Source organism: Passer montanus, unplaced genomic scaffold (assembly GCF_014805655.1).
Source record: "Passer montanus isolate IOZ18808 unplaced genomic scaffold, ASM1480565v1 scaffold37, whole genome shotgun sequence".
Taxonomy (NCBI): domain Eukaryota; kingdom Metazoa; phylum Chordata; class Aves; order Passeriformes; family Passeridae; genus Passer; species Passer montanus.
In genome coordinates this window covers 3038211-3062831 of record NW_024368485.1, presented here as the reverse complement: position 1 = coordinate 3062831, position 24621 = coordinate 3038211, and the positions used below count along the sequence as shown (strand labels likewise).

At 44.4% G+C, this 24621-nt stretch overlaps 2 protein-coding genes across 6 annotated transcripts in view; one reads left to right on the top strand and one right to left on the bottom strand.

Moving 5' to 3' along the window:
* Positions 1–16980: 16980 nt before the first annotated feature.
* LOC120506059 lies at positions 16981–20959 on the bottom strand. 4 transcript variants are annotated; one of them, XM_039717188.1, is made up of 3 exons: positions 20717–20959; positions 20061–20202; positions 16981–17460 (listed from the first exon to the last, which is right to left on the bottom strand). In XM_039717188.1, the coding sequence occupies exons 1-3, from the start codon at positions 20942–20944 to the stop codon at positions 17216–17218; spliced, it is 615 nt and encodes a 204-aa protein (XP_039573122.1). In that variant the 5' UTR covers positions 20945–20959; the 3' UTR covers positions 16981–17215. The 4 variants fall into 4 exon arrangements, with proteins under 4 accessions (XP_039573122.1, XP_039573123.1, XP_039573121.1 ...); XM_039717189.1 differs by having other exon boundaries at positions 20721–20959; XM_039717187.1 differs by lacking the exon at positions 16981–17460 and adding an exon at positions 19521–19928.
* Positions 20960–20964: 5 nt separating this feature from the next.
* ISM1 (isthmin 1) overlaps positions 20965–24621 on the top strand; it is a 40848-nt gene continuing 37191 nt past the window's right edge. Inside the window, exon 1 of one of the 2 annotated variants that reach the window (XM_039717185.1) lies at positions 20965–21146. In XM_039717185.1, the coding sequence (XP_039573119.1) occupies positions 21018–21146 (129 nt within the window). In that variant the 5' untranslated portion in view covers positions 20965–21017. The remainder of the gene's footprint in view (positions 21147–24621) is intronic. The other variant, XM_039717186.1, reaches the window with a different exon arrangement.

Genomic DNA, 24621 nt, shown 5'->3' with positions numbered 1-24621 from the left:
ATTCTTGAATTCTACCTCCCAGTGTCTTTCACTTTGTTTTTATGAATGTCATGCAGGTATCATTTTAGTGCCTAATAATACTTATATTCTGATCTCCCATTTGGTCTGGAAAAGGCACTTGGCCAAATTCTCATATGGTTATAACTGAACTTTATTATACAGATGTGAGCAGAGTTGCACTTGAAGATCCAGCCCACTGGATTGCTGCTTGTACAGCTGTGCTGTCTTTTTAAAGACAAATTAGTCAGTATAGAAAGATTTTCTCCACAGAATCTGGCTGTCATCCTTGTGACAGCATGTTATATTTTCAAGTATATCCCATGAGCCAAATTAATTGTACTGCTCTACTGATGTCACTCATGTTACCCCAAGTGTGAATTTGGCCCCATTGTTCTGAGGCTAATAGATTTTTTGGGGGTTTTTTTTGGTGTTGTTTTTTTTTCTTTTTTTGGGGGGGGGTGGGTTTAATGAAAGTGGATCATAAAATATTCTCAGATTTTCATCTGGTTTTGCTTATAATAATTATCCTTTCCCAGAGCTGAGTAGTAGAGAAAATATCCATATTTTCCAATGTCTGGTATAAATTGCACTGCTTGTTTGCTGCAGCTCAAGACATGGGCTAAGGACAGAAATTGATGTATTTGCCCATGTCTATGGACATGGCAAAGCCTCTTAAAGTTCTCTGGCCAATGTCAATGAAACACATTCATTTTCAGTGGCCTTTTGTACTTCAGAAGAAACTCTCCTGGCAGCAAATGCATCAAGATAACATTCAATTCCACTCTTTGTTATTAATGGAGACAAAATACATGTTCTTTTTAACTGGTTTCTGTATTTTTGAAATAATATCTGAATGACTTACAGAATTAATACTGCTGGAGAGAGCCAGCGTACTTTTGCTGACAGCTTGCACCCAGTTAGGTCAGAGAAGATGTGGGGTGTGATTACAGTAAAATTAGCTGAAGCAGGCAGTTGTTACAGGTGGTTCCTACTCCTGATCTAATAACACACCTGAGGGAAAGTGCAGCTGGGACACCACTGCTGTCATTTTGGGGAGAGAGGCTGGCTATCCCTGCCTGGCCACTGCTGGATTGCACTTGCTGTGTGTCATATCTGGTGCTCCCAAATTTGTGTTGCATGAAATGCCAAGAATCAGAGTGGTCTGCTTGAATTACTGCATCACTGTTCAGTCCAGTTCTGAGGAACATCAATGGAAAAGTTTAAGTGGATAGAGGATATGTCCTGAAATGCTATATAAGAATTAAAAGGAACCTTATAAACCATAAATTTTTTTATAGCAAATCGTAACAGCTGGAGCTGTTACCCTCTCTAAACCACTGGGATGCCTCACAAACTCTTGTTCACCAAACCTTTTGGTCAATTTGAGATTGCAATGGATAATCACTGAACAAGATTATCCCTGATTTACAAAATGGCATCAGTCAAAGACTTTGACCTCCTGAATATATTTTTAAATAAATAGGTGTGAAAATGAAGATGTGGACCTGGTGCTGCCTCTGCAGCTTAGCAATCTGTCTCTGTAGGTGCATCTGAGGCTTCATCTGGGGCAGCCAACACCAAGAGCCCACAAGAACTGCAGGGAACTATGAATCAAAAGGAGCTCTTTCTCTCTGAGCTCAGCTTCCTCTACCCTAACACACTCCTGCAGCATATCTGGCCCTCTGGATGTTTAATGAAGAATCAAGACCAGTTCTACATCAGTGGTGTTGAGAGTGGGAGTTATTCTTGAAAGAGGATTGCTGATATTGGATCAGCCCTAAAAGTAGTGGTGAAAGCTCTTCCCTGATTATGCAATTTTCTTTTCTTTCTGTTGTGAGTATTGGTGGAAGAAAATGCAGAGGTTGACCCTGTGCCCATGTAAACAGAGTATCTGTGAAAACCATACTTCTTGATGAAAGGCAAATAATATCCTGAGCAAACGGATAGGAGGTACCCTGACAAAAAGAAAACAAAAGAAGACAAGAGGGATCTCTAACTCCTAGCAAAGTATTTTTTCTTTTCTTCCTCCCCACCAGAACAATGAGATAAAGCAGCTGAACCTATGTGTTTTCTGAAAATCTATGGGGAATCTCTTCAAGACAGATCATTAGCCAAAAAGCTCTCTCTTGCTGGATTTGTCCTAATTTGATAGAAATGTTTAAGTACCCTTTTTCCTTCACAATTAAGGATTTTATTTCAGATAATTTTAATGCCAAAGACAGGCTCCGTTTTCAGTAGCATAAATTTCTCTCTGGTGTTTATGGGAGAAATGTCAGCTGGACATAGCTGCATGTACTGCAGGGCATGCTTCATGCTGTTTTTCAGAGCTCTATCTACTGACTGCTCCTCACTGCCTAGGAACTCACTTTTTTGCTGTTTATCTGCCTTCAGAGGCACTCTGTGACTTCAGTGCCACTCTCCTGTCCCATTCAAATGGTTCCCTGTATGCACAGCCTTAAAATACCCAAGTGCAAAACAGGAGACAATTCTTTTTCTGTGGTAAAATATGTAAAATAATTTTAAAGGTTAGCTTTGAAAATTAGGTTGGCAGAAAGTTATAGAAACATGTCTATTGTCAAAGACTCTCCTAGTGATGTCTCCATGCAGTGGTGTTCTCCTAAAGGCTGGATCATTGTCTCCAGTTTTAACAGGTGATGCCCTGGTATCCTTAAAAATGGTTGAAGCTGGAGAAAAGCTTTCTTAATGAAACTCAAAACCAGGTAAAACTGCCTGCTTGAGGAAGTTTCATAAAATCCCGCAATTCAGTCCAGTTGTGCTGCTGTTTGCAAGCTGGGGCACAGTTTAGTGGAAGTGCAAGAAATTTACTGCAACCAGCACTTGGCAATCCAGCCACATCGTGCTGCTGCTGAGGTCAGCACCACTCAGCAATTTGCCACTGGAGATTTCAGATGGACTTAAATTGCAGAAATCAAGTGTACCTTTAAGGAAGCTGAGTACATCAGATTCAAAACCAGGACAGATTCCTAATCCACAGAAACAAACATTATCCATTTCCATCCTGATCTGGCTGAAGCCAAGTGTTACAATATTGTGTCCAAGCCTCAAGGATGAGATATTTGTCTCTTATTTTATAGCATACTCTACTTTATATCAACATTTCTTGGGGACCTTCTTACCTCATAAGGTATATGGGAAATTCCAGAGAACTAGAACTGAGCAAATGCTTCATTATTTTAGAAGGATGAAGGAGGTGACCCCTTTCTCCCAGGCCAGTGAACCTGATGTCAGTTCTGACAACTGCAAGAAAATCAGGTGCACAAAGGAGCTAACATTAAGCTCAAGAGATAGTGACATAAATAACACCAGTTATAGTTTTGATCATAAAAATAGTGGTACAAAACAATTTTTACATGTCACTACCCAAGATGCAGCACATATTAAGTGTGTAAATTGATATAATAGAAAGGTATCAGGAGGGTATTTTTATCAAGGTCCTGCAAAGATTTGTTCTTGCCCCCAAGCTATTCATTATTGTTATCAAGGATTTGGAAGAAAAAAATAAATCAATCAGCTGCTGAAAAAGTTGCAGATATGCCACAGTGGTAAATAAAAAAGACAGATCAAGCCTGTGAGGCAAACTGCAACACTTGCCAAAGTGGACTCCTCTGAACATGTGTTCTAAACCAGCAAAATGCAAGGTCATACATCTGAGAACAAAGAGTGCAGATGACACTTTACATCCTGGAAGCAGTGACTGACAGCCTTGGCCCAGGTGCAGGCTGTGGGATTCACCAATGCATGCACAAGAAGAGATTAAATCCAATCTCTAACCTCCTAAAATCTGTTTGTGTTAAATCCCTGTAATCAGTTATTCTCATTAGCCAGACCACTCTGTTCTCAACCACTGTGTAGACTTCAGTGAAAATTTGCCTGGTCAGTTGGATTTCTTTCTGCTTTGGTGTGTTTAAATTAATGCTAGGGGCTCTGTCAGAAAGGGACAAGTCACAGAGCCTGACTGCTCCTGCCTCTTCCTTGTTCTTCCAGCTGCAACCTTCTAGGAGAGCCAAGCTATCACTTCTGAGCAGTGTCCAAAATTGGAAGTGAAGGGGTTTTTTAAGTCAAAATGCCTCAATGTCTTCATTTCTCAAGCAAGGGGATTTGGCTTTCTAACGAAAGATTGTGATTGTGAGAGCCCTCCCTGTATGGACTTTTTTCTTTTACTATCTTCCAAGCAGATTTGTCCTGCTACGACTCTTGTCTTGCAGAGGCAGGAAGGCTCCTGGATTTCCTGTCTTTACCCAATGAACATCACTTAGCATCGAGCCAGAAGGCTTGGTCAGGATGAAAACAATATTGAATTTTTGAGGTCTCATTTATTTAAGAGAGTAAAACGTCTTTCTTCTCGAAGTGCTTGTCTTTAGCTTTCATTTCCTGTGCACAGAGTAGCTTTGTCTTGAGTACAATAATTAAGTTGTTGACCTTCCTTAGAGGTCAAACATAGCTTCCCTTTAGAGAAAGATAAAAACAAGCAATAATAGATACTTTGACTGGTTTAAGATACTTGGTCTGCATAGCCATGATGTTTCTGTAACTTCTGCTGGATATTTTTCTCAAGATAATTCAGGGTGACATGCTATTGATCTATTTATTTTGGTAGGAACACAATATTTACTGGAGTTGCATTTTCCCCATTCTTTAGGAGAAAAAAATTCTATTGTAACTTCATCAAAGAGCATGAGGTAGAATGCATATGCTCTAATGACAATGTTTAGTGGGATTTTTAAATGGCATTTTTACTCTATATTAGTGATTTTTTTTTCCTCTGTAATCATCTCAGAATATTTTTTCAAGATCAAAAATAAGAATGGAGAAGCCCAGACATTTTCATACATTATACAAGGCAAATTGCTTTTCTTTTCATACTGCTCTCTTTTTTTCTTTTTTTTTGTATGTCAACATTCACATTCTCCTCCTTATAAAATTGCACATTTCTAATTTTTAATGGTTTTCTTTAATTCTTGTTTACTTGTTTTTAAATATGACTGCTAGTTTACATTAATGTTCCTAATAGTCCGATGTTACATTCCATATGGGATATGAGGTGATGCCAGCAGTTCAATTCTCAGGAGCTGTGCCTGTGTGCCTAAGTGACGTACTGGGATCATCTGATCAGTTTTAATAAGTATTAGCAGCAAGTTTTACTTCTTTTTTTATGGAAATTTGAGATCTTGTCCATGGCATGGAAATTGGGGGTTGGATTATGCTTTACAAACTGGGCAAGAAATAGAAATGACCACAGGTGGAAGAAATATATAAATTCCAGTGGTAGGAGGCTCTGCTGTTCATTTGTGCAAATGGCAGTAGATGCTGGAATTGTATAGCATGTGGGAGGAAGGAAAAGCAAATAGGCATCCACCTCCACTACTGGGATAGGATGGAGCAGCCTTCATACTTCTGAATTATGAAACCTTCATAATAAGCCCCCTGTACCTTTCTTATTCCTTCCAGAAGCTTTTTTCGGACTTTCAGATTTCCTTTTCTGGTGCAGGCCATAGAATGAAGTCTGAAAGGGCAAGGTATAGAGCCATAAAGGAGCCCAATACATGTGCACTTGGAGGAAAAAGAATCAACTCCCATCACAGCCGAGACCGAAGTTCACTCCGTTTCTCACTGTTGTTCCACTTCATAGCTGTTAATACCTAAGCAATCCCCTCCTCATTCACCAAAACCCTTAAATTCGTCATACTGTCCCACCATGGTAAATTAAAGTCAAATATGCCTTAATGACAGGGGGGTTAAGTGGAAAAAAGTCAGGCCTGAGCAAAGCATCTTTTTTGTTTCCGAAGCAAAAGAGCAAGGCTGGTATCTAATTTTGGACCCCAGGGAAATGCCTGGATACTGAAGTGGTCAGCACCACGTACAAACTTAGTGGGAGCCTGGTATTCCCCACTGCCAGCAGTCATTCAGACTGTGTGGGCACCCCTCAAAACCCCTAAGTAGAAGCTATGGTTGCAGTTCTTTCAGCCATTTTAGGGCTTTGTAGGTAAATGTGGTCCAGCAGCATCAAAAGGCAGTTCTGTTTCTAATAAAGATTAAAAAATATTTTTGAACGACCCTCCTTGTTCCTTACTATTATACGGTATTAAAATATAAGAGTGCAGCCAAAGAGAATAGAAAACAAAGAGAAAAGCCTTTTTAAAAAATTCCACATTTTTATATCCTTTCCCTAGTAACCCACCACAGAATTCAAGGGTGGGGGATTCGAGGGCTGAAAGAATCTTCATATGGTGCCAAAAATTCCCCACAGATCTCTCTGGTCCCTCAGCATTTGGCTATTTAAAGCAAACACATTGTGTTTTAGATGCTAGTTTAAATCCATTTTCCATATGAGGAGGTGGGATGTAATTCATTAGCTGTTCTTTTGATTTGTAAGTATCACATGTACATTTCATAAGGGCATGTACTTTTGACAGGCTGGAAAAAGGAAATAAAATACAAGTTGCACCAGTTAAGTCTTCCGGGTACAAACGATGGATCAGCAGGGGATTGCTACCAATGCTGACTGAGTCACATGAGTGTTAATACAAACCTAGGGGGAAAAAAAATCTGGATGAAATCACAGTAACAGAGTTTAAAGTGTTTATTTTAGTCATAATTGCACTGTTTTTACATGATGTCTTTGATCTGTAGGTTGAAAAGAGGCAAAGCCAGTAATCCACAGTAGAAGTAACCAAAGATAAACTTCTCTGTACGGTTTAAGAAAATGAAGTCCATAGTCAGAAATACACACATGAACATATAGAGCAGGGAGGTGAAACCCAGGCTTCAGCATGCCAAAAACTACAGTTCCTTGCCATTTTAGCTAATGGAGTCTCTTTTCTGGATTTCTGCATTTACTTTAACCTTTATATGGATCATGTACCAGAGAAAATCCCACGTAACAAAGCAGTCATGAAAACTGAGGGAGAAGCCTTTACATCTCCCATCCAACATGACAAAAATAAATAATAAACCTGCAAAACTTGAACAGACAGCTAATTCCTCCAGATCCTTCTTCAGCACAGAGGTCCAGCTGCTCTTGCTCCATAACCCTGCTGGCCACAGATGGTCTTGGAGATCCCTCAGAGTGTCACCTCCAGGCTGGGAGCCAAATTCACCAGCAACAGCAATTTGATGTCTACAGTGACTTCACAAAACAAGCAAAATGAAGAAGCAGCCAAGTCCTCCAAGTCTGCTCTCATAGCAGGACTGGATTTACTCATCCACAGACCCAGGGAGCTGCAGCACCAAAGCAACTGGCCTGTGACCTCTTGGGTCAGGGGATGAACCAGAATAAACAAGCCCTGTAGTCCCAATTATCTCTCTCTATTTTTTGCCTCTTTATTTTGTTTTCTAAAGCAAAGGAGCATCTCCTGACTGAAGTGCTTGAAGACTGAGGACGTAATGATACTCTTTAATTGCACAAGTCCTTTGTCATCTTTATCTCTACCCAGAGGAGAGGAGGTTTGTAGAGGAGCTGTGGCCTTTATGTGAGGTCTGCTGACGTAGCTGGGAAAACAGACTCTGTTGCACAAATCCTTCCTCTTGCAAGTACTCTCTTCTGCTGGAAGACCAAATGTGTTTAGGGCATACAGTGGGTCCCTCCCTGTGTATTTGGTGAAAATGTCTGGGCATTATTTTGTGACTGTTCTCTTCTTTACTGTGCAGTTTTCCAAAACGACGCCTGGAGGGTTTCATGCAGGCTAATTCTCCCAGAGCCCTCTCTGTAAGAGCAGAGGAAAAGGCAGGTTCCTCTGTGGGGCGTTTCAGAGCCAGAGCCTACCAGAGCTGCCCCAAAATGCTGAGTAATTCCCTTCTTCCTGAGCTCCAGGGAGGCTGAGAGAGCCCCACTCCAACCCTCCCTTCAGCCCACTGTCCCAAGCACTGCTGGTCTGTGAATGGATGTAATTGCAAAAGTGAATCACACTTTAATGACAAATGCTTCCAAAACAAAGCTATAAAATTCTTGACTCAGTTATTAACTTTAAATGAATTGTTTAGGTTGTTTCCTTCCACACACCCCACCCCCATTAACTTATTCTGGAGGGGAATGTATTTATGGAGCCATGTGCTTCTCACATGGTTGAGGCTAAAAATAGCTTTAGAAACTCATTCCAGCTAAAACTTAATTTAAAATCCAGTTTGTCAGCCTAACACATTGGTCTTTTAGCCTGGTTTCTTTATTTGTAATGATAGCCTTGACCAGTCTTTCGAGTGCTGATCATTTCCTATATTGTTCCTCTATTAAATAATATATAAGTAAATACATTCCTGAGCTCAAGGAAACCCCCAAATAACATACAAAATTTATTTTCTCTGCATGGCCTGGACTTCCACTTGGGCAACAAGCAAACTTACTCTCAAAAAATACACATGTGCACCGTGGAGACATCAGCTCAGGTTTCTTGCTTGGTTTGGATTTCTTGAGGGAGAGAGAGGCTTATCAGTCGTTGCAAGTACATAGTCTAAGGACTGAATTATTTTTTTCATGTTCTTTTTTGTCAGCCATCAGCAAATCAGATGCTTCAAAATGTCTGAACCCTCATGGGTCAAAGCCTTCTTCTGTTTATTTCAATATGAGTTTTGTCACTCATTTTAAAGCAGAGACTGTAGCCCATAGTAGACAATTACACAATTTCTGGATGAAAGGGATGTTTTCTCCTTGCCCTAGATAATTAAGTCCAATGCAGAATCTTTCCATTCCCATCAGTAGTTGGGGTTTTTTCTTCCATTGGTCTTGAGATGACTGTGTCCTGAGCTCAAGGGTTGAAATCCTTTAGAAAAGAGATTTTCAGCCTGTAGTTTATGAATCTGTGGGGCAGCAGCAGGCAGCTGAAGAAAGCAAAAGTAATGTCAGCAGGCTCAGGAGCTGCACAGGGATCCACTGCAGGTGAAGCTGTTGCTATCCAAACTGCCCTGGAACAAATGCAGCATTTCACATTAAAAACCAGATGGAACACCACTGATTTTGCTAATATTATGCTATTAAAAAGAGAGATTCTGGTCACATAAGAATGCTTAGATTTGCTGAGAAATTTTTTGTTCTTCTGGTTTCAACACTTTTCTGTCTGAATCCCACTACTCATTTCTACAGTGTTAGGCATTATTTATTTAAAAGCATGGTCCTTTTTGCTTCCAGAATTCATGTCAATTAATGATGCTGCATTCCCTTTGTCCAGTAGGATGGAAGAGGTAATTTCCCTTTGTGCAAACCAGTTGCTGTTTTACTTTTCAATCCGCTTGTATGTCTGCTCCCTTCCTTCCTTTTCATCTAGGTCCCTCCTCATATGGGAAAATTCCTACTTTCCTCCAGCTTTGTTTAGCTTTATCAGTTTTGGGTTGCCTCCTAAATTTAGCAATCACTTCTTAGGTTTATATATACATATGTGTGTGTGTGAATTTTTCTGATTAGTCTACTTTTTTAAAAAATTTACTGTTTAAATAATTTTCAGTCAGTGGCAGAATTTTTCCCTTTCAGCCCTGATTGTTCAGTTCATGTCATCAGCTCTAGCAGGAGTCTCTCTGCATGCCCAGGTCACCATTGGCATGTATTTTGCTGAAACAATCAGAGAATGTCAGTGGACTGAAGAGGTATCAAATATATATTTTATGTTATTCATACAAGTCCTCTATTTCTTTAAGGATTGTATCAACTGTTTGATTTGATACTGGTTTCTACAATAAGTAGATGCCATTACACTGCTCTACTCAAACCAGAACTGTTTGCAGCCCTACTGCTTCTGAGAGGATTGCCATGGATTTACCAGAGGCAGAATTAAAGCTGCCATACTTAACTCATTTGCAAATATTCTGTAGGTTTGATAACCACAAGAAGGACACAAACCAGAGTAATTTAAACATTTACAGATTTATTTTCCCCCTCAAGATGGTGTCCAATTATAATCAGTTTTTCAGGCAGTCATGTAACATAGGTGAGTTTGCTGGGAATTCTTGGGGCAGGTTGCAGGCTCAGCACCTTTACCCATTGCTATTTTTGTTTATGAGTCTACAATCAGTAGCTTGAATTTCACACACATCCAATTGATCTCTTCACACCTAATGTCTGTAATTGCATTTTTTAAGCAGGAATGACCATGCCTTCCAGTCCTTTTACATCCTGTATCTGAGTATGTGCACATACATTCTCTATCTATTTCAGTTGGAGGGCATGGGTTTTTTTAAGTTAGTGAAATCCTTAACGAAAGAGAGGTTAACAGCAAAAGGTGCTTTATACTGGTGTTGATTATTCCTGCAGATTGGGAAGCACTTTGTTTGCATCATCCCTACCTGCAGGGAGGGGGCAGCTACACCCCGATCATACCAGTTTCAAACTAGGAGAGTTAAACTGATGTAAAACCCCTGTGCCTTTTATCCTCGAGCAATTGGGAGTTAAAAAGGCAGAAATCAGATTTCAAGCATGTGACTAAATGCATGCCAAAACCTAGCATTTAACATGAAATTATTTCTTAAGGGCATTTTAATGTGGAAGGGGCACAATACTCGCTACAAAAGGCAGGAAATTCAGAGTTAGCACCTGTGCACCATCACCTTCTGTGTGCTACTGCTCTGAGACACGTTTTGGGGTCTACACAGCCCAAATTCTGCAACCTCCTCTGGGGGGTGGCCTCCAGACTCCGGGAGCCCTGCAGCAGCAAATGCCACCAGGAGTGACACTCCCAAATGCAGCTTTCAGGCCTCTTTGTTGAAGCTGGAGTGCTCAGAGCTGAGGAGCTGGGAGTTAAAATCTGCAGCTACCAGTGTTTGCCTTCTGCTTTGGAGCCCCTTTGAGTTCATTATTTCCTCTATACATGTCATCCTTAGCAATGCCAGTTTTAAAAAATACCCCACTAACTCAGTACACTTAAGTAGCTCAAAGTTTTAAGGGAAAAAAAAAGGCAGTTGGGAGGTTCATGGTGAGAGCAGAACAGCAGATTTCAGTCCAGGCTCTAACTCCCACAGCCCCCCAGGGATTAAACACACAGCCAAAAGCTTAAGTGTGGTCCAAACTGGGCACAGATCCGGGGGATTAGAGGCAGGTAGGTATGTGAGGATGAACCCTGGCTTGCTGCTTGGCAGGGACAGGGATTTGGAAACCCAGGCCACCACCACATCCACAAAAAATCAAAGGACAGCAAGGAGGAGACAAAGTTCTGCTCTCTTTGGAACAAAGAGCTGCCAGAATGTTCGTGTCAGGGATTTTTTATCTCTTGCTTTGGGCATGCAGAGCTGGGTTGCAGCCAAGCAGCTCAGGACCTCACTGGAACCCAGGGACCAAAACAGAAAGTGCAAAAATGGGTGAGTGTTTAGGGGAGCTCTGTAAACACAACCCCTGCACACAAACTGTTAAGCATATTCAGGATTTGGAGTTTTTGCTTTGGCATCTATGTCCTTTAATGAAACTACTGGCAATGAGGTAGTAATTTTTTTTTCCTTTGGTTTGAATTTCTAAAAAGCATAATTTCAGCAATTTTTCTCTGTTCTTACACACACATACAAATTGCTTTAGACAGGAAGAAATTGCTTTAGACAGGAAGAATTTTCTAAATTGAGTTAGACTTGAATCAAATAATTGAAAACCTATTTTTAAAAAGCACTTTGGTACTTTGCATTCTTAAAAAAAATTCTTGTATTCCCAATTGTTTTTCAGTAAACTTTCATCGGTCTGTTTAAAGTCCTGCAAGTGTGAATATTCAAATTTCAAACATCTGGCTTCAAAATCCAGCATTTCAGAAGTACCATATCCCCCCTTACTGCAGAATTGTCAGTAAAACTTCAGCAAAGACCAACTCTCTTCTTTGCCAAGGGGCTGGTTCTGCATTATTCACTCAAATAGGCTTTTTTCCCCCATTGCCTGGAATGGGAGCAGAATCCATCCTGAAATAGTACCCCCCTGGTTTAATCCATGACAAGAGACAAACAAATAGAGCCTTTGAAATGAGTTCATCTTTTGTGTCCCGTTTGTTCTGTGATGCAGGTGTCAATTGGATCTTTTCCTGTCTGTCTGTGGTTGAAAAGCAACATGTTGTAGTTAAACCCACTTGTAAATTGTAGCATTTTACAGAAGAACTCCCCCGGGGATCTACTAAAAAGCTACTTGAGTTTAAGAACAGAAGTCAAAAATGGGTTAATTTGCTTTCCCTTTCTCATTCTGTTTCAAGTAGTTTCTTGTTTAAAAAAAGATCTCTCCACTTATATGTCTCATACTGTATGTATCTCCATATACAGTAAAAAAATTCTTCATACACAGGGTCTGATCCTGCCTGCACTGAAGTTCATTTATTTGTAAATCATGGAAAATAATTTCCTTTTATAGTGGGCCCAGCCACAAATTTCCTATTTTCTTGAGCCAACAATCTTATCAACAACCTGCTTTGTGGGTCTAGGGCTAGAAACTGCCTCAGAGTTTTCAATCTTGTGAAAAGGTGACTCTGGAACTGAAACTGCAAGAAGCTGGCCCAACTGCTCTGCCAGCTGGACAGACTGGTTGGCTATCCAGAAAAAAACACCAGCAGCTTCAGCAGCAACAATAAGCCCACACATGTCACATTTTGAAAGAGTGGCATTATGTATAAGGAAATGCATAAAGTGTTATGTAACTGCATAAATTTAACAACTTTATAAAGGTTTGATCAGAGGGAGCTGTGCTGTTTACAGTGATGTGTGCCCCTTTTCTGTACCAGTCTTTCAAACCCTCCCGTGAGGATTTGTGTAGCATTGCATCACCTCCTGAAGCCAATTACAGCTGCAGAAGGATGTTACTGATGGATAGAGAAGGAAAATCTTGGTTGCTCATTAGCAGCAAGTAACTGTCTGTGTCAGCAAGGTGGAGCTCCAGGTATTGCTTTCTCCACGGTTGTGTTTCACACTTGCTGTTGTCTTCAGGGCACCAGAGGAGTGAAAATCTCCTCTAGACAGGCCAGCTGCCTCGAATAAACACCTGCTTTGATCTGCAGTGATCGCCTCAGTTGCAGGTACCAAAGTGCCGCGCATGCAAACCATTCTGTCCCCTCCCGAGGAGACTCCAGCCAGCCCAGACCGGTGTCTCCATCCAACCACAGCACTTTGCCAAGAACATCTGCTCCGGCAGGACCAGGAGAGATGTTTGTGTGATTTCCCCAGTGCCTGGTGAGTGTCTGTGCTCCCTGCCTGCTATTCACTGGCATGCAGCAATCAGGTTTCTGCAGAGGCTCTCTGGAGCTTTCTGCAGCTTCTCTCTGTGCTCTGACCATCTCGTTCAGACCCACTCAGACTTCCACCATTGCACTGTGGACAGTAGGTGAAGCTGTTGCTATCCAAACCGAGCCTGACAGCACCAGCAATGTGCACATTTGTTTGCCAGACAGCACACTGGCAGTCGGGTAGCAGAGAATGGTTTTCTTAGAATTAAATACTTTACATGAGAGGTCCCAGATTCTGTTTTCTTTCTCTGTTGCCTTATTTGACATAAAGTCATCCTCCACATTCCCCAGTTATTCCTGTCCTCTCCTAGCCGGGACATTCCCCAGGGAGTCCCTCACTGTTTAGTGTTGTGATTATTATTTTAGGTACTGAGGTATCACAAACATGGGCACTGCTGTGAGAAATACTGCCCTAAGGGAGGCCACAGAAACAGCCTGCACTTCAGCCCTGCTGGAAGGAGCACCTAATCCAACCCAATCAATCCATCCCATCCTTAGTCCAGGAGGAATTAATTTGACACCTCAGCAACTTAATAAAAAGCATTAAACACATTTGGTAATTTAAATTATTTCTTCACTTGCTGTAGCAACTCTGAGCCTATTCTTGGTGTTTCTTACAGCCAAAGGCCTTTACTGGGCACGTTGTCACAATCCCTACAGAACAAAGATTTACTTCCCATAAAAGCTTTTTCCCTGCATTTCAGAAAAGTGTGTGTTTTAAAAGACCAGTCACAGATAGATCGTCCAGATGTCCCTGCAGGGAATACAGCATTTGTCAATGGCCCTCAGAGAAAGAGGCAAATGGCAGGGAAAGAAGCTGCCCTCACTCTCCATGTTTCTGCTACCTTTGTTGAACAAAGTTCTTCTCTAATGACAGGATTGTGGCATTTTTCCTCCTACATCAGCTTGTGGTATGCAGTGCTTACCTGAAAACTTTTGCTTTACAGAAGAGAGTGTTTATTATTAGTACTGTTTGGTTCGTAAAGCACTGGCTCCAAATTGGGCTGAGAAACTTCAGTGTAAATTCAGCATTCCAGTATTTAATTACTGGAGTATTAGAATATGCAGGTTTCAAAACCAAATATTTCACTGATGTGGCATAATTTTGACTTGACAAAGCACTGCACAAAGATATTAGGAAACACAAGTGTTGAATACCAAGCAGAGGAACTGACTGAGCAAAACCAATAAAATGAATCACCTTGGTCCCCTTTCCAGGAGGAATAACTAGATTAGGCAGACCCTTAGCTGTGCCAGTGCAGCAACTCACTAACAGGAGTTCAAGTCCCTCTGCACAGGCTGTGCTACAGGTGTGTAAAATCACCCAGATGAAACAAGATGACACTTAAAACCTGAAGTGATTCAGAAATGAGCTCTATTTTCTTCACCTCTGGGAATGAAGGTCTTCCTGCAATGGACACAGGTAAACACTTCTTTTAGGAGACAGGCCTTCATCTCACCCACCATCACAGGATTCACTATGAAACCCTCCTTTCCCTTTCCTGCTGCAGAGTTGTCCTTCAGCCTGAATTGGTCTTATGTTTCTATTATTATTTTTGCTGTTGATGTTATTGCTATTGCTATTGTTATTGATGTTTTTGTTGTTATTATTGTTAATAAGTTTCTGATCTCCAGGGACATAAAAGCTGTCTTGAAAAAAGCCAATTGCAAGCCAATAATGTGGTATTTTCTCTGCAGAAGTGAAGAGTTGAAAACCATAGGTGCAGAAGGTATGAATAGCTCTGTTTCTTTCTTTTTTTTTTTTTTTTTAACTCTCAAAAACACTGGCTGCTACACTGCTGGACATAGGATAAGACCTGTCAGAAGCAATCAAGAAATTCAAGCCTTAGTCAAACAATACCTTAGGGTAATTTACATCTTTTTCAGCTGCCAGCTATGCCAGGATCAGCTCCTTCCTCTGTATTTAGCACCCACCAGACCTGTTTGGGTACTGCTGTGCACCCACAGACAGCCTGTGTGCACACAGGGTGAGCTGCAGCCTTATTTGCTCTATGTAATAATTTGAATTTAGTGATAAATTTGGCTGAGTCAAGTTAGTGGATAAGCCAATCTAATGGCTCACTGCTGCCAAAACAGGGAGCTGCCTCCCTGCTCTGGGCCAGGGGCCATCTCTGCCACATGGGTCACTGCTGCCAGAAAACCACCAGGGAACAAAGGTAAATCAATCCAGAGTGGGAGCCTTTCCTCTGTTTGAAACACTCAGCTTCACTGCACCAACCCAGGCACTTTTGCAGTGCTAAAACTCTCTTCAGAGGAAAGGCATTTGCTGGTTTCACTGCATTTCTCCAAAGAGGCAAATTTGCCTTGTGGCAAGCTCTCATGAAAGTCAGCAGAATTTGGAGTCTTTGGGCACTTCTGAAAAACCTTGCCTGGCATGCTGGTTCCCACAGTCCCATACTGCCACAGCTTGGCAAATGCTCCAGTGCAGTTGCACATCATCAGTACAAAAATGAGCAGCATATTGAAAAGTGAAAATGTGGCAGAGTGTAAAATAAAGAGAATTGGGTATTAAAAAACCCAACCTAGCTGTTGGGAAACTGGACTGCATTGTTTTTTTCTGTTTTCTCCATTTCCATATTCCATAATCCAGACTTGTTATACATTTCCGGTTTGGCTTCAACTTTTAATAAAGTGGCTGCTGAATTTCCAGCCTGTCATACAGGCACTGCAGAATTCAGAAATCTTGACCCCAGCTGGTGGCAAAATATGTAGACAGGAAGAAAAGCACCAGTCTAGGAGAAGCAGGAAAATTGAGAACTCCAAGCTAATCCGTTCTCTTAAAAAGAGGGTGGTTACTATTCAAGGAGTAATTTATTGAGATAAAGGAACCATGAGTCACAGAAAGACTTAGGTTGCCTGCAAGGCAATGTTATTCTTTTTTCTTTCCTTTTCTTCTTTTTTTTTTTTTTCTTTTTTTGAGAGAAGACACTTGTGTGTGCATTTGCAGCTTATAGCTAAGAGGTTGGGGCTAGAAAGCTAATCAGCCATTCTGTCTCCTATCTGCTGATCTGCTGGTGCTGGGGGAAGGGGAATGTGGGCAAACAGGCATTAAATTCCACTGGCAGGCGACGGGGAAGGTATTCCTTGATAAGCAGCATCCAAAATGATGAGCCATAAAGCAAAGCCCCTGTGAGGAAGCAGGGGAAGAGGTAGGGAAAGCTTTAAGCATCTGTCTCAACCCAGCCTTGCTCAATGCTTGCCAGAGCAGAGGTCACCACCAACAATAATAACCCTGGAGAAGCCAGACGTATGCTTTCCATTCACCAATAATCTACAAAGCATCTTAGGGTGAAATCCTGGCTCCTCTGAAGTCAATGGGAGCTTTGCCAACGACTTCAGTGGAGCCAGGTTTTCATCCCTGATAAATTTAAAGCAACCCCTAGGCTTAAAGATGAAACGACGGCATCCTGGGAGTGGGTGCAGGCTGAGGAGCAGCAATGCTTCTCTGGAAAGCTGTCAGATCTTACAGACAGGATGCCTTCACAGTCCTGGAGCAATGCCAGGATGAACAATAAAGGGGTAAAGTGGACAACCAGGTAAACACCAATAATTTTTAATTGCTGGGACTGCTTCAGTGTAGGACCCCAGTGAGTCTTGATACTGTGATATAAAACCCAGTAGTCCTTCTCATTTCTGAGATAAAGCATATAAAGTGAGTTATGTTGGTTAATATTATATGATACTGATTTTTTTTCTCTCCCCTTCTTATCCAGTGATTTTCATTTTGGCCTTGAATGTTTTCATTTGGTGGCACTCATCCAAAGTGAGGATTTTTCACACTTAACCAGGTACAATCAATGAAACGAACCAAAATGTTCATTTCAGTCCCTAGGACCACCCAGCCTCTGCAGTGTCCTGTGTCTCAGGCAATACTTTGGTTTTCAGGACTCAACACCAAGTGTGGGTGCCTGCACAGCGATGAAGAGGGGTTGCCCCCGGCAGTGTGGTGGACAGTACGTGGGGTGATAAGCTGTGACAGCTAAGACAGGAGACAGGAGCATCACCATCAGGACATGTCAGCAAGGACATGACAAATTCAGCCCTGGACAAAGTTTGTTGGCCTGGAGCACTGAAGGTGGTACAGTGGCATTTTTGTTGGCAGGCTGGTGTGAGACTCTGGGCCCTTCCTCTGGCAATGTCATAGCTGTAACCAACAGGCTCCCGAAACACCTCCCAGGAGAGAGTCCTTTCCCCATGGTGGAGGCTGCAACATGGACAGACAATACTTGCTCTTGAAGCTGCACAACGAGGAGCGTGGGACCTGTGAGGTGTGTGAGAGGCAGGGTGTTAGAGGACATCCCAGAGCTTACTGACTGCCACCACATGAGCTGGGCTACACCACCTGACTGGGCACTGGGCACTGTGGTGCTCATCAAAGAGCTTGGGCTCTTTTCCCAATGGCTCTTGATATTTTCCCTTGCACTGGCAAGAAGCTGGGAGCGCACAGGAGCCGAGTCTGCCTTTATCATTGGAGGGAAGAGAAATGGAAGGTAAAAGCTGGAGGTGGAGGGGTGAGGTGTGAGCTGTGAACCTTTACAGGGAGCTATCACAGGAACACACCTCTCTTATCCCAGCACCACTGTCAGACCCACTTGCTGATCCACCTCCCTGTTGAGTGCCCACAGCCACACCCCTGAGCAGTATCCCCCTCAGGCTAGCTATGGTCTCCTCCTCCTCAGTGAACCCTGACTTCATCTTCCAGGGACTAAATGGTGGCTGCTTGAGCAAGAGAACTTTTCCCCTTTGCTTTTAAATCCATCTCCCTTCCAGGTCTTGATTCAGCTGTCTGGACTCATCGATGAAGTCATCTGCTGACTGAAGAGTGTTTGTGAATTTAAAGGGGCATCTCCAAATCATGTGTGTGCCCACTCCTGCCTCGCTGCCCCAGACAGCCTCACAGGCAGCAGTGCCATTCCCAAGTGCCATTTTTACACCAACTTTTTCCAGTGGGAAGAGGCTTTGGTTCCTCACTGCCATCAGCCTGCAGCTGAGAGCAGCACTGCTCTGTCCCTCCCTAGCTTTGCACACAGCTCAAGGCGCTGATGTGCCACGAGGAGATGCACACCAGTACGGGCCCATCTCATCTGGATTAAAGATGTCTTTTGGTTCAGTTTCATAAGGCAAGGGAGAACTTGCATTACCCAGAGCTCGGCAGCAGATCCATGTGTGCGTTTCAAACCAGACTGTCACTCTGACTGTTTCGCATTACGAGCCCTCAGTCTTGCTCTGGCTGTCGACTGGTACTATTAAGCTCTGAAATACGGAGCTCATGTGCCAAGTTTCCACTTTTCTTCAACAGCCAGGATCCACTGACAGCCACTACGTATGGTCAGACTTTAGCAAACCTGGAGGACACTCGTGCCTCTTGGCTGCCAAGCCTGCCTCCTGTAGCTGCCCTGCTTCTGCCCAGGGCCACCAGGATCGCAGCAAGGGTGGCAGGAGGAGAGCCAAGGCCGAGCAATGACAACTGAAGTACAATCAGTGTTTTTATCTTCTCAATATTTTGATTAGCCCAAGGAATGTTTGGGTTAAAAAAAAAAAAAAAAAGCGGCACCACATTTTTTAAAAGCCATGTGACAGTCCCACAGTCCCCCATACGGCTTTATGCAGTATTTAATAGCTCTGTATGATCCAAGAGCATCGGGTAATCTTCAACAAGTGATGTCATGAGATGGGAGCTGTACCTCTGACACACTCAGGGCAGACCCATGGGAGTCCCTACCCTGCACAAGCATCTGTGCTGATCATTCCTACTGCAGTGCTAACACGGAATATGTTTGTGGATTTTAAAATCCTTAAATAGGAAGGTTTGGGGCTTGTGGCTTTTGGTCACATCTTTAATGATACCCCAGTGCAATTACATTAACTATATTCTTGCCTGATTCCTGTGCAATCATTGACAGTGGTTATCACTGGAAGAGTACAAGACATCATTCTGACTCACTCATGACCACAGCCTTCAGATGCTCCAAGACGTGCAAGGAACCTCCGTGGAGCTCTGATTCTCCCCATGCCCCAAAAGTGCCAGTTTTCCAGGGCACAGTGTGGGCTAAGGCTCTCATGATGTGCCTTCTCCCAGCTGGTGCTGCACACTGGGAGAATATCTCACCCTTACCTTGCAGGAAACCCTGCTGAGGACACTGATCTCCAGATGAAAACGTTTCAGACTGGGGGATACTTCTTCCCCAATTTAGGCATTTTAGACCAATTCAGCCTCTCAGCTGTCACACACTCACAGATTGTTCGTATCCTCGTTTTCACACATAACATTACCGATTGCACAAGAACAACAACAAAGATTTCAAAACTCCCATTTTTGGTTACTTTATTTATGCTTCAAGTTGATTTGAGCTGTGTTTGTTCTTGAGCTGCACCTTGAGCACCCACAAAGAGGTCCAGCTCCCTCAGACTGGACACTGAGATATTGACTTGTAGCAAGTGAAAATCCAACCCTCATTTTCACACATTCTCAAGTCCACATTACTTTTAAATTTGAGGGCCTCCCATCAGAGAGAGAAAGGTTTTTCCAGAGTACTGACACAGGCCAGCAACCCAGAGGAAGAGTAAGGAGTGTCAAACGCGGTGGAGTCCCACTAGGGACGCACAGACCAGCTGGAAGGGATGTGTCGCTCACTCCAGGGCAGATCCATCCCAGCCGAGCAGAGATGCAGTCGGGATGCAAGGTGCAGCCGTGTGTAGGAAGGGGTGCGGGTGCAGCCGTGGGGTGTCCTGGCAAAGCAGGGCACGGAGAGGAGCAGGTCGGCACGGGGAGGAGGGGAGCAGGAGCTGCAGAGAGGCCGAAGGAAAAGGGGGGGGAGCAGGGGAAGGAGGCAGGGCAGTATAAAAGCATCCGACACGTACCTCTCCCGACACAGAGCGAGGGGGCGAGAAAGTGGGTCTGGCAGCAGCAGCAGCAGCAGCCAGGAGGAGCGGCAGCCGCTTGCAAACACGCACGCACGGTGGCAGGAGAGAGTGTGGCGCTACCCCTGCCAGCCCTCGGGCACTGGAGGGAAGAGAGAGGAGAGATGGAGCCAGGTATCCAGCTCCCCGGGAGGGCAGCGGGCAGCTGAAGCTTTTTGCAGCCCCTCGACATCTGCCCCCTATCCCATTCCCCACGGCTGAGCCAGGGGGTAGAGAGGGGGGAGGAAGAGGAAGGGGGACGGGAGAGGGAAGCTGCAATCTGCCCCTCTTTTTCTTCGGGGAGCTCGAGGGCTGGGAGCCGGCGGGGGTCGCGCCGTCCCCGCCGCACCGAGAGGGAAGGGGCAGGGCAGGGCAGGGCAGGGCAGGGAGACGCCTCGACGGGCGTCGGGAGAGGAGGGGGGAGCAGCGGGGCGGGCGAGGACACGGCGGCGGCGGGGGAAGCTGGTTCAGGGGCCACCCCCATCCCTGCGCGGAGGGAGGCGATAGCCCCGAGCTCTCTCCTCCCCTCGGAGCGTCCCGGCTTCCCCGCCATGTGAGACTCGTCCCCGGCAACCCCCCCGCCTCGCTCTCCTCCCTCCTCCCTCTCCCTCACACACACACACACTGCCGGCTCCCCCCGTCCTCGCAGCGTGTCCCCGCCGGCCGCCGAAACCCGCTGCTCTCCGCCGGCTCCCCGAGGCGGCGGGGCTCCGGCCGCCCGCTCCCTCCTTCCGACGGCCCGCGGTGCCTCTGGCTTGCAGGGCTGCCCGCAGAGACGCCGCCGGCCTCGGGTACCTGCCGCCCGCCGCCGGGCAGCGCCGGGACTCTGGCCGCCGCCGCGGCATCCCGCCCCGACCTCCGCCTCCTCCGCGCCCGCCGCCGCCGCCGCGGGGCCCTAAAGCCGCCCGGCTCAAGAGGATGGTGCGGCTGGCGGCCGAGCTGCTGCTGCTGCTGGGGCTGCTGCTGCTCACCTTGCACATCACCGTGCTGCGCGGCGGCGGAGAGCCGCACGCCCCCGCGGCTGCCGGCAACCACAGCCAGCGGCAGGTGAGTGCCGCCCCGCCTCCCCCACCACCGTCCCGCGTCCCCCGGGGCCGTCGGGGGCGGCAGGGCAGCGGGGGCTGCCCGGGGTGACGGGAGCCGGCGCCGTGCACCTGCCCCGTCCGCCTTCTCCTCCTCCTCCTCCTCCTCTCGCCGCCCGTCCCGACTCCGAGGGCTCCCCGTCCCAAGGGCTTTCCCGGCCCGAGGGCTTTCCCGGGGTGGTTACGAGGTGTCCCCCGCCCTCCTTGGCTTTAGGCTGTCGGGGGCAAAGGCAGAGCTTCGATGCCACGCGGGAGGCGTCGGGGCGGCTCCCACGCGTGTTCCCGCAGCGCACCTGGGCAGCGTGTGGGACAGGCGAGGGATGGAAGCAGCCGTGTCAGGCACGGCATGTCCCAGCCAGGGCATCCCTTCGTGGGGGCACAGGATTCCCTAGTGTGAGAAAGGGATAGGTGTATGGTCTCGGGAAATACTGTGACTGAGTGTATGGCTTTCCTTGGAAAGCATCAAGAAACAGGCTGACATTCAGTTCTGAAATAGGCAAGAAACTTAGTGTCATAAGTGCTTGTGATGTGAAGGACAGTGCTTGTGACCCAGCTAGCCCATTCCAGTCTTTTGAAAGACTTCTCCCGTGAAACTCCACTGTGTATTGTGTCCGACAGAGGTGAAGGACTTTTTTTTGGTTCTGTTTTGGTATTCTTGCAGGTCATTCTTTTTATTCAGTATGACATGTTGCCATTCATTTATAATGGTTGGAGACAGGGATCAAAGCTGCAGAATCACCAATATCTGCAGGCAAAGCTTGTAAATCTCTGGTCAGTTGCGTGTGCCCCTGGCAAGCTCTCTTTTCCTCCATCCAAGTGATAAAATAAAATCAACTACAAGTCATGCGATAAACTGACAGAAAAATGTCATTATTATTATCACTGTAAATTTATGTAAACCATCCATCATCTGGGTAAGAATCACAGCACCAGCAGAGGATAAAAGCCAAGGAGAAGTGAGGAGAGTGCAGGCTGTGCTGGTCACTGTATACACGGGATCCCCAGCTGGTGGTCCACAAAATGAACCCACTAGCCACAGGAGGGAACCCAGAGCTGCAGGCTCCAGTCACAGCCTGGAGTCAGGTCCCCCTAACTCAGAAAACCTCCTGCTGGACTTGGTGGGAGTCCTGCTGAGGAGTGCTGAGCCCTGCACTGCAGGTAAGGCCCCACCATGCTGTCGCTGCAGTTTTATCACCAGCTTGACATTCCAGGATGTTTTTTTTAATATCTGCGATATTTCTGGTAATGATGTTTTATAAATGATGCCTTCTTTTCTCATGGGCACTGGGAATGCCTTTTTAAATGATGTTCCTTGGAAAAGTAAATGTGGAGAGGTTTTTTATGAGGTGTTTGCTATCATTAGAATAACCCTGAATTTGCCTTTTCTTGACAGGCTTGTACCATAATGAGAGAAACATCTGGGCAAGTGGGAACTCTGGGTGATGCCATTTCCCTGAGGAGCTGCTTTTAGAGCACTGTTGTAAGGTTAGGGTGAAATGAGGAAAATCATCTTCAGATAATTATCTTGGATTATTATCATTGTAGTTGGCTGTCTCATGAAAACCTGTAGATTGTTGACTTCAAGAATTTTTTCTGTTTGGTGATGTTTTACAGATTACCTTAATAAACTCTGTGCCTTTAAGCACCGTGATAGCTTTAGCAGTTCATATTTTCATAATGTTTTGCCATTTGTAGAATTGAAATTCATATATACTTCCCAACTCCATTGATTCTGCAGTTATGTATTTGAGAGACAAGGTCTGTACAAAACATTACGGAGGGAAAGGATATTGATTAGAGCAATTGGTTAAACAGATGGAAGTCTATCAATTTTCTGGTTTTACAGCTTCCAGGGATTCTGTTGCTAGCTGGATTCTGTTGCTTTAGAAAGTTGCACTTAAGCAGGCAGATGCTTCCATTCAGAGCATCACAATGTAAATCTCAATGAGAAGTTTGCACTGGCATCTTCTGATTTTGGCAGGTTTTGGGCTGTATCATGCCACGTGCTGAAGTAAATGCAAAATCCTCATGCACTGCACTCACAGGGAAGAGAATCAGTACTGCACAAACTCAGACTTGTTGATATTAGCACTTAGACATCTCTCAGGGTTTTTCTGTCCTGGTACGTCTATGGAGAGGAGTGATTATGAGAAGTGAGTAGATCGGTGTTGCATTTGATGAAATTTCATTTGAAGAAGTGTGGCAGATCCAGGAAAGAGTAATCTTTGCAACAGCTGTTTATAGATGTCTTTTGACATGGCAAATTTGTATCAAAAGTCCCTGGCAATTGTCAAGCAGAGGATATGGTCTATTAGGACTTAGGCAGTCTGTTTGCACAAATGATGTAGTCAGAATTGGGTCCTTTTTACATAAAATGAATTCAGGAAGAATCCTTAGTAATCTTAAAATATTTAAATTTTTTTAAATAGTCTGAAACACTTGTAAGCATTTGAAGTCTGATTCAGTAACAGAAGGAAGAGCTTCTCTTTCTCCCATCTCTTGGTCCTTCAAATGGAGGAAGATTTTTGTAGGATAGGTTTTGATTTCTTTTGGTCTTTCAGTTGGGTTAACCCCTGCAATTAATTAGACTGAGAGATGAAGGAAATATAGAAAAAAAAAAACCCCTTCCACCCTAAAATTAAGCAATTTATTTTTTCCTCCCTCTTGCTTTTTCCCTTTGGTGCCCTTCCCCATGCTGTGTGTGTCTCCAGAGATTCCAGATGTCTGGGATTGTCTTGTGCTGCTGCGACTGGCTGCGAAGGAGCAGCAGTGAGGAGAAAATCCCAATATAATCCTGGGCTCCTCTTTGGGATGGGTGAGGTACAAGCACAGGCTCCCTTGGTTCACTGCTGCAGTGGTGGATGCTGGATCTCTGCGTGGCTGCAGTTTCATGCTGCTGTTAGAACTGTGGCAGGGCAAATGAGCACAAAATGGGAAATCCACACTGGAGTTGTAAAACAGCTCACAGTCTTGAGTTATGAGAGGGAATCAGCCTTGTGTTTCTTGGTCAGATTTTATTCCCTTCCTTCCATCTCTTCCAATAGGAAAAAAAAAAAGTAGAAATGGGGAAGGGGGAGATTTTTTTCTGCTGAGAATTCTACTAGGTCTAATTTAATTATCATCCAGAAGCTGTTCTGGAGCATATTTATGAAATAAAGAAGTACCAATTTTTTTTTTCTGAAGAAGAGCAAATGAAGCTATATTAAGAGATGGAAAAAAGCAGCTTGGGTACATTTTTATCTTTTTACATAGTTCTAAAACCAAGGGAAGGCTTGAAAATAAATTTTGGAAGACATTTTTAATACTTTACGATGCTCTAAAATCTGTGCTTTCATTCTGAGAGAAAATATTTCATCGTGAAGTTTATCCCCTTCACTTCTAATTTTTCCATAGCAGTCCTTGCACACCAAGAATAACAGTGTTCCCACACCAAGAAAAAT

What these genes read in the sequence shown, in the direction of transcription:
- LOC120506059 (XM_039717187.1), bottom strand. Translation starts at nt 20,944, where the DNA reads ATGCCGCGGCGGCGGCCAGAGTCCCGGCGCTGCCCGGCGGCGGGCGGC. An exon ending in GGGGAGCCGGCAGTGTGTGT is followed by an intron (nt 20,203 to 20,716) that starts GTGTGTGAGGGA and finishes TCTTCCCTCCAG; the next exon opens with TGCCCGAGGGCTGGCAGGGG. An exon ending in CTCGCTCTGTGTCGGGAGAG is followed by an intron (nt 19,929 to 20,060) that starts GTACGTGTCGGA and finishes CTGCTTTGCCAG; the next exon opens with GACACCCCACGGCTGCACCC.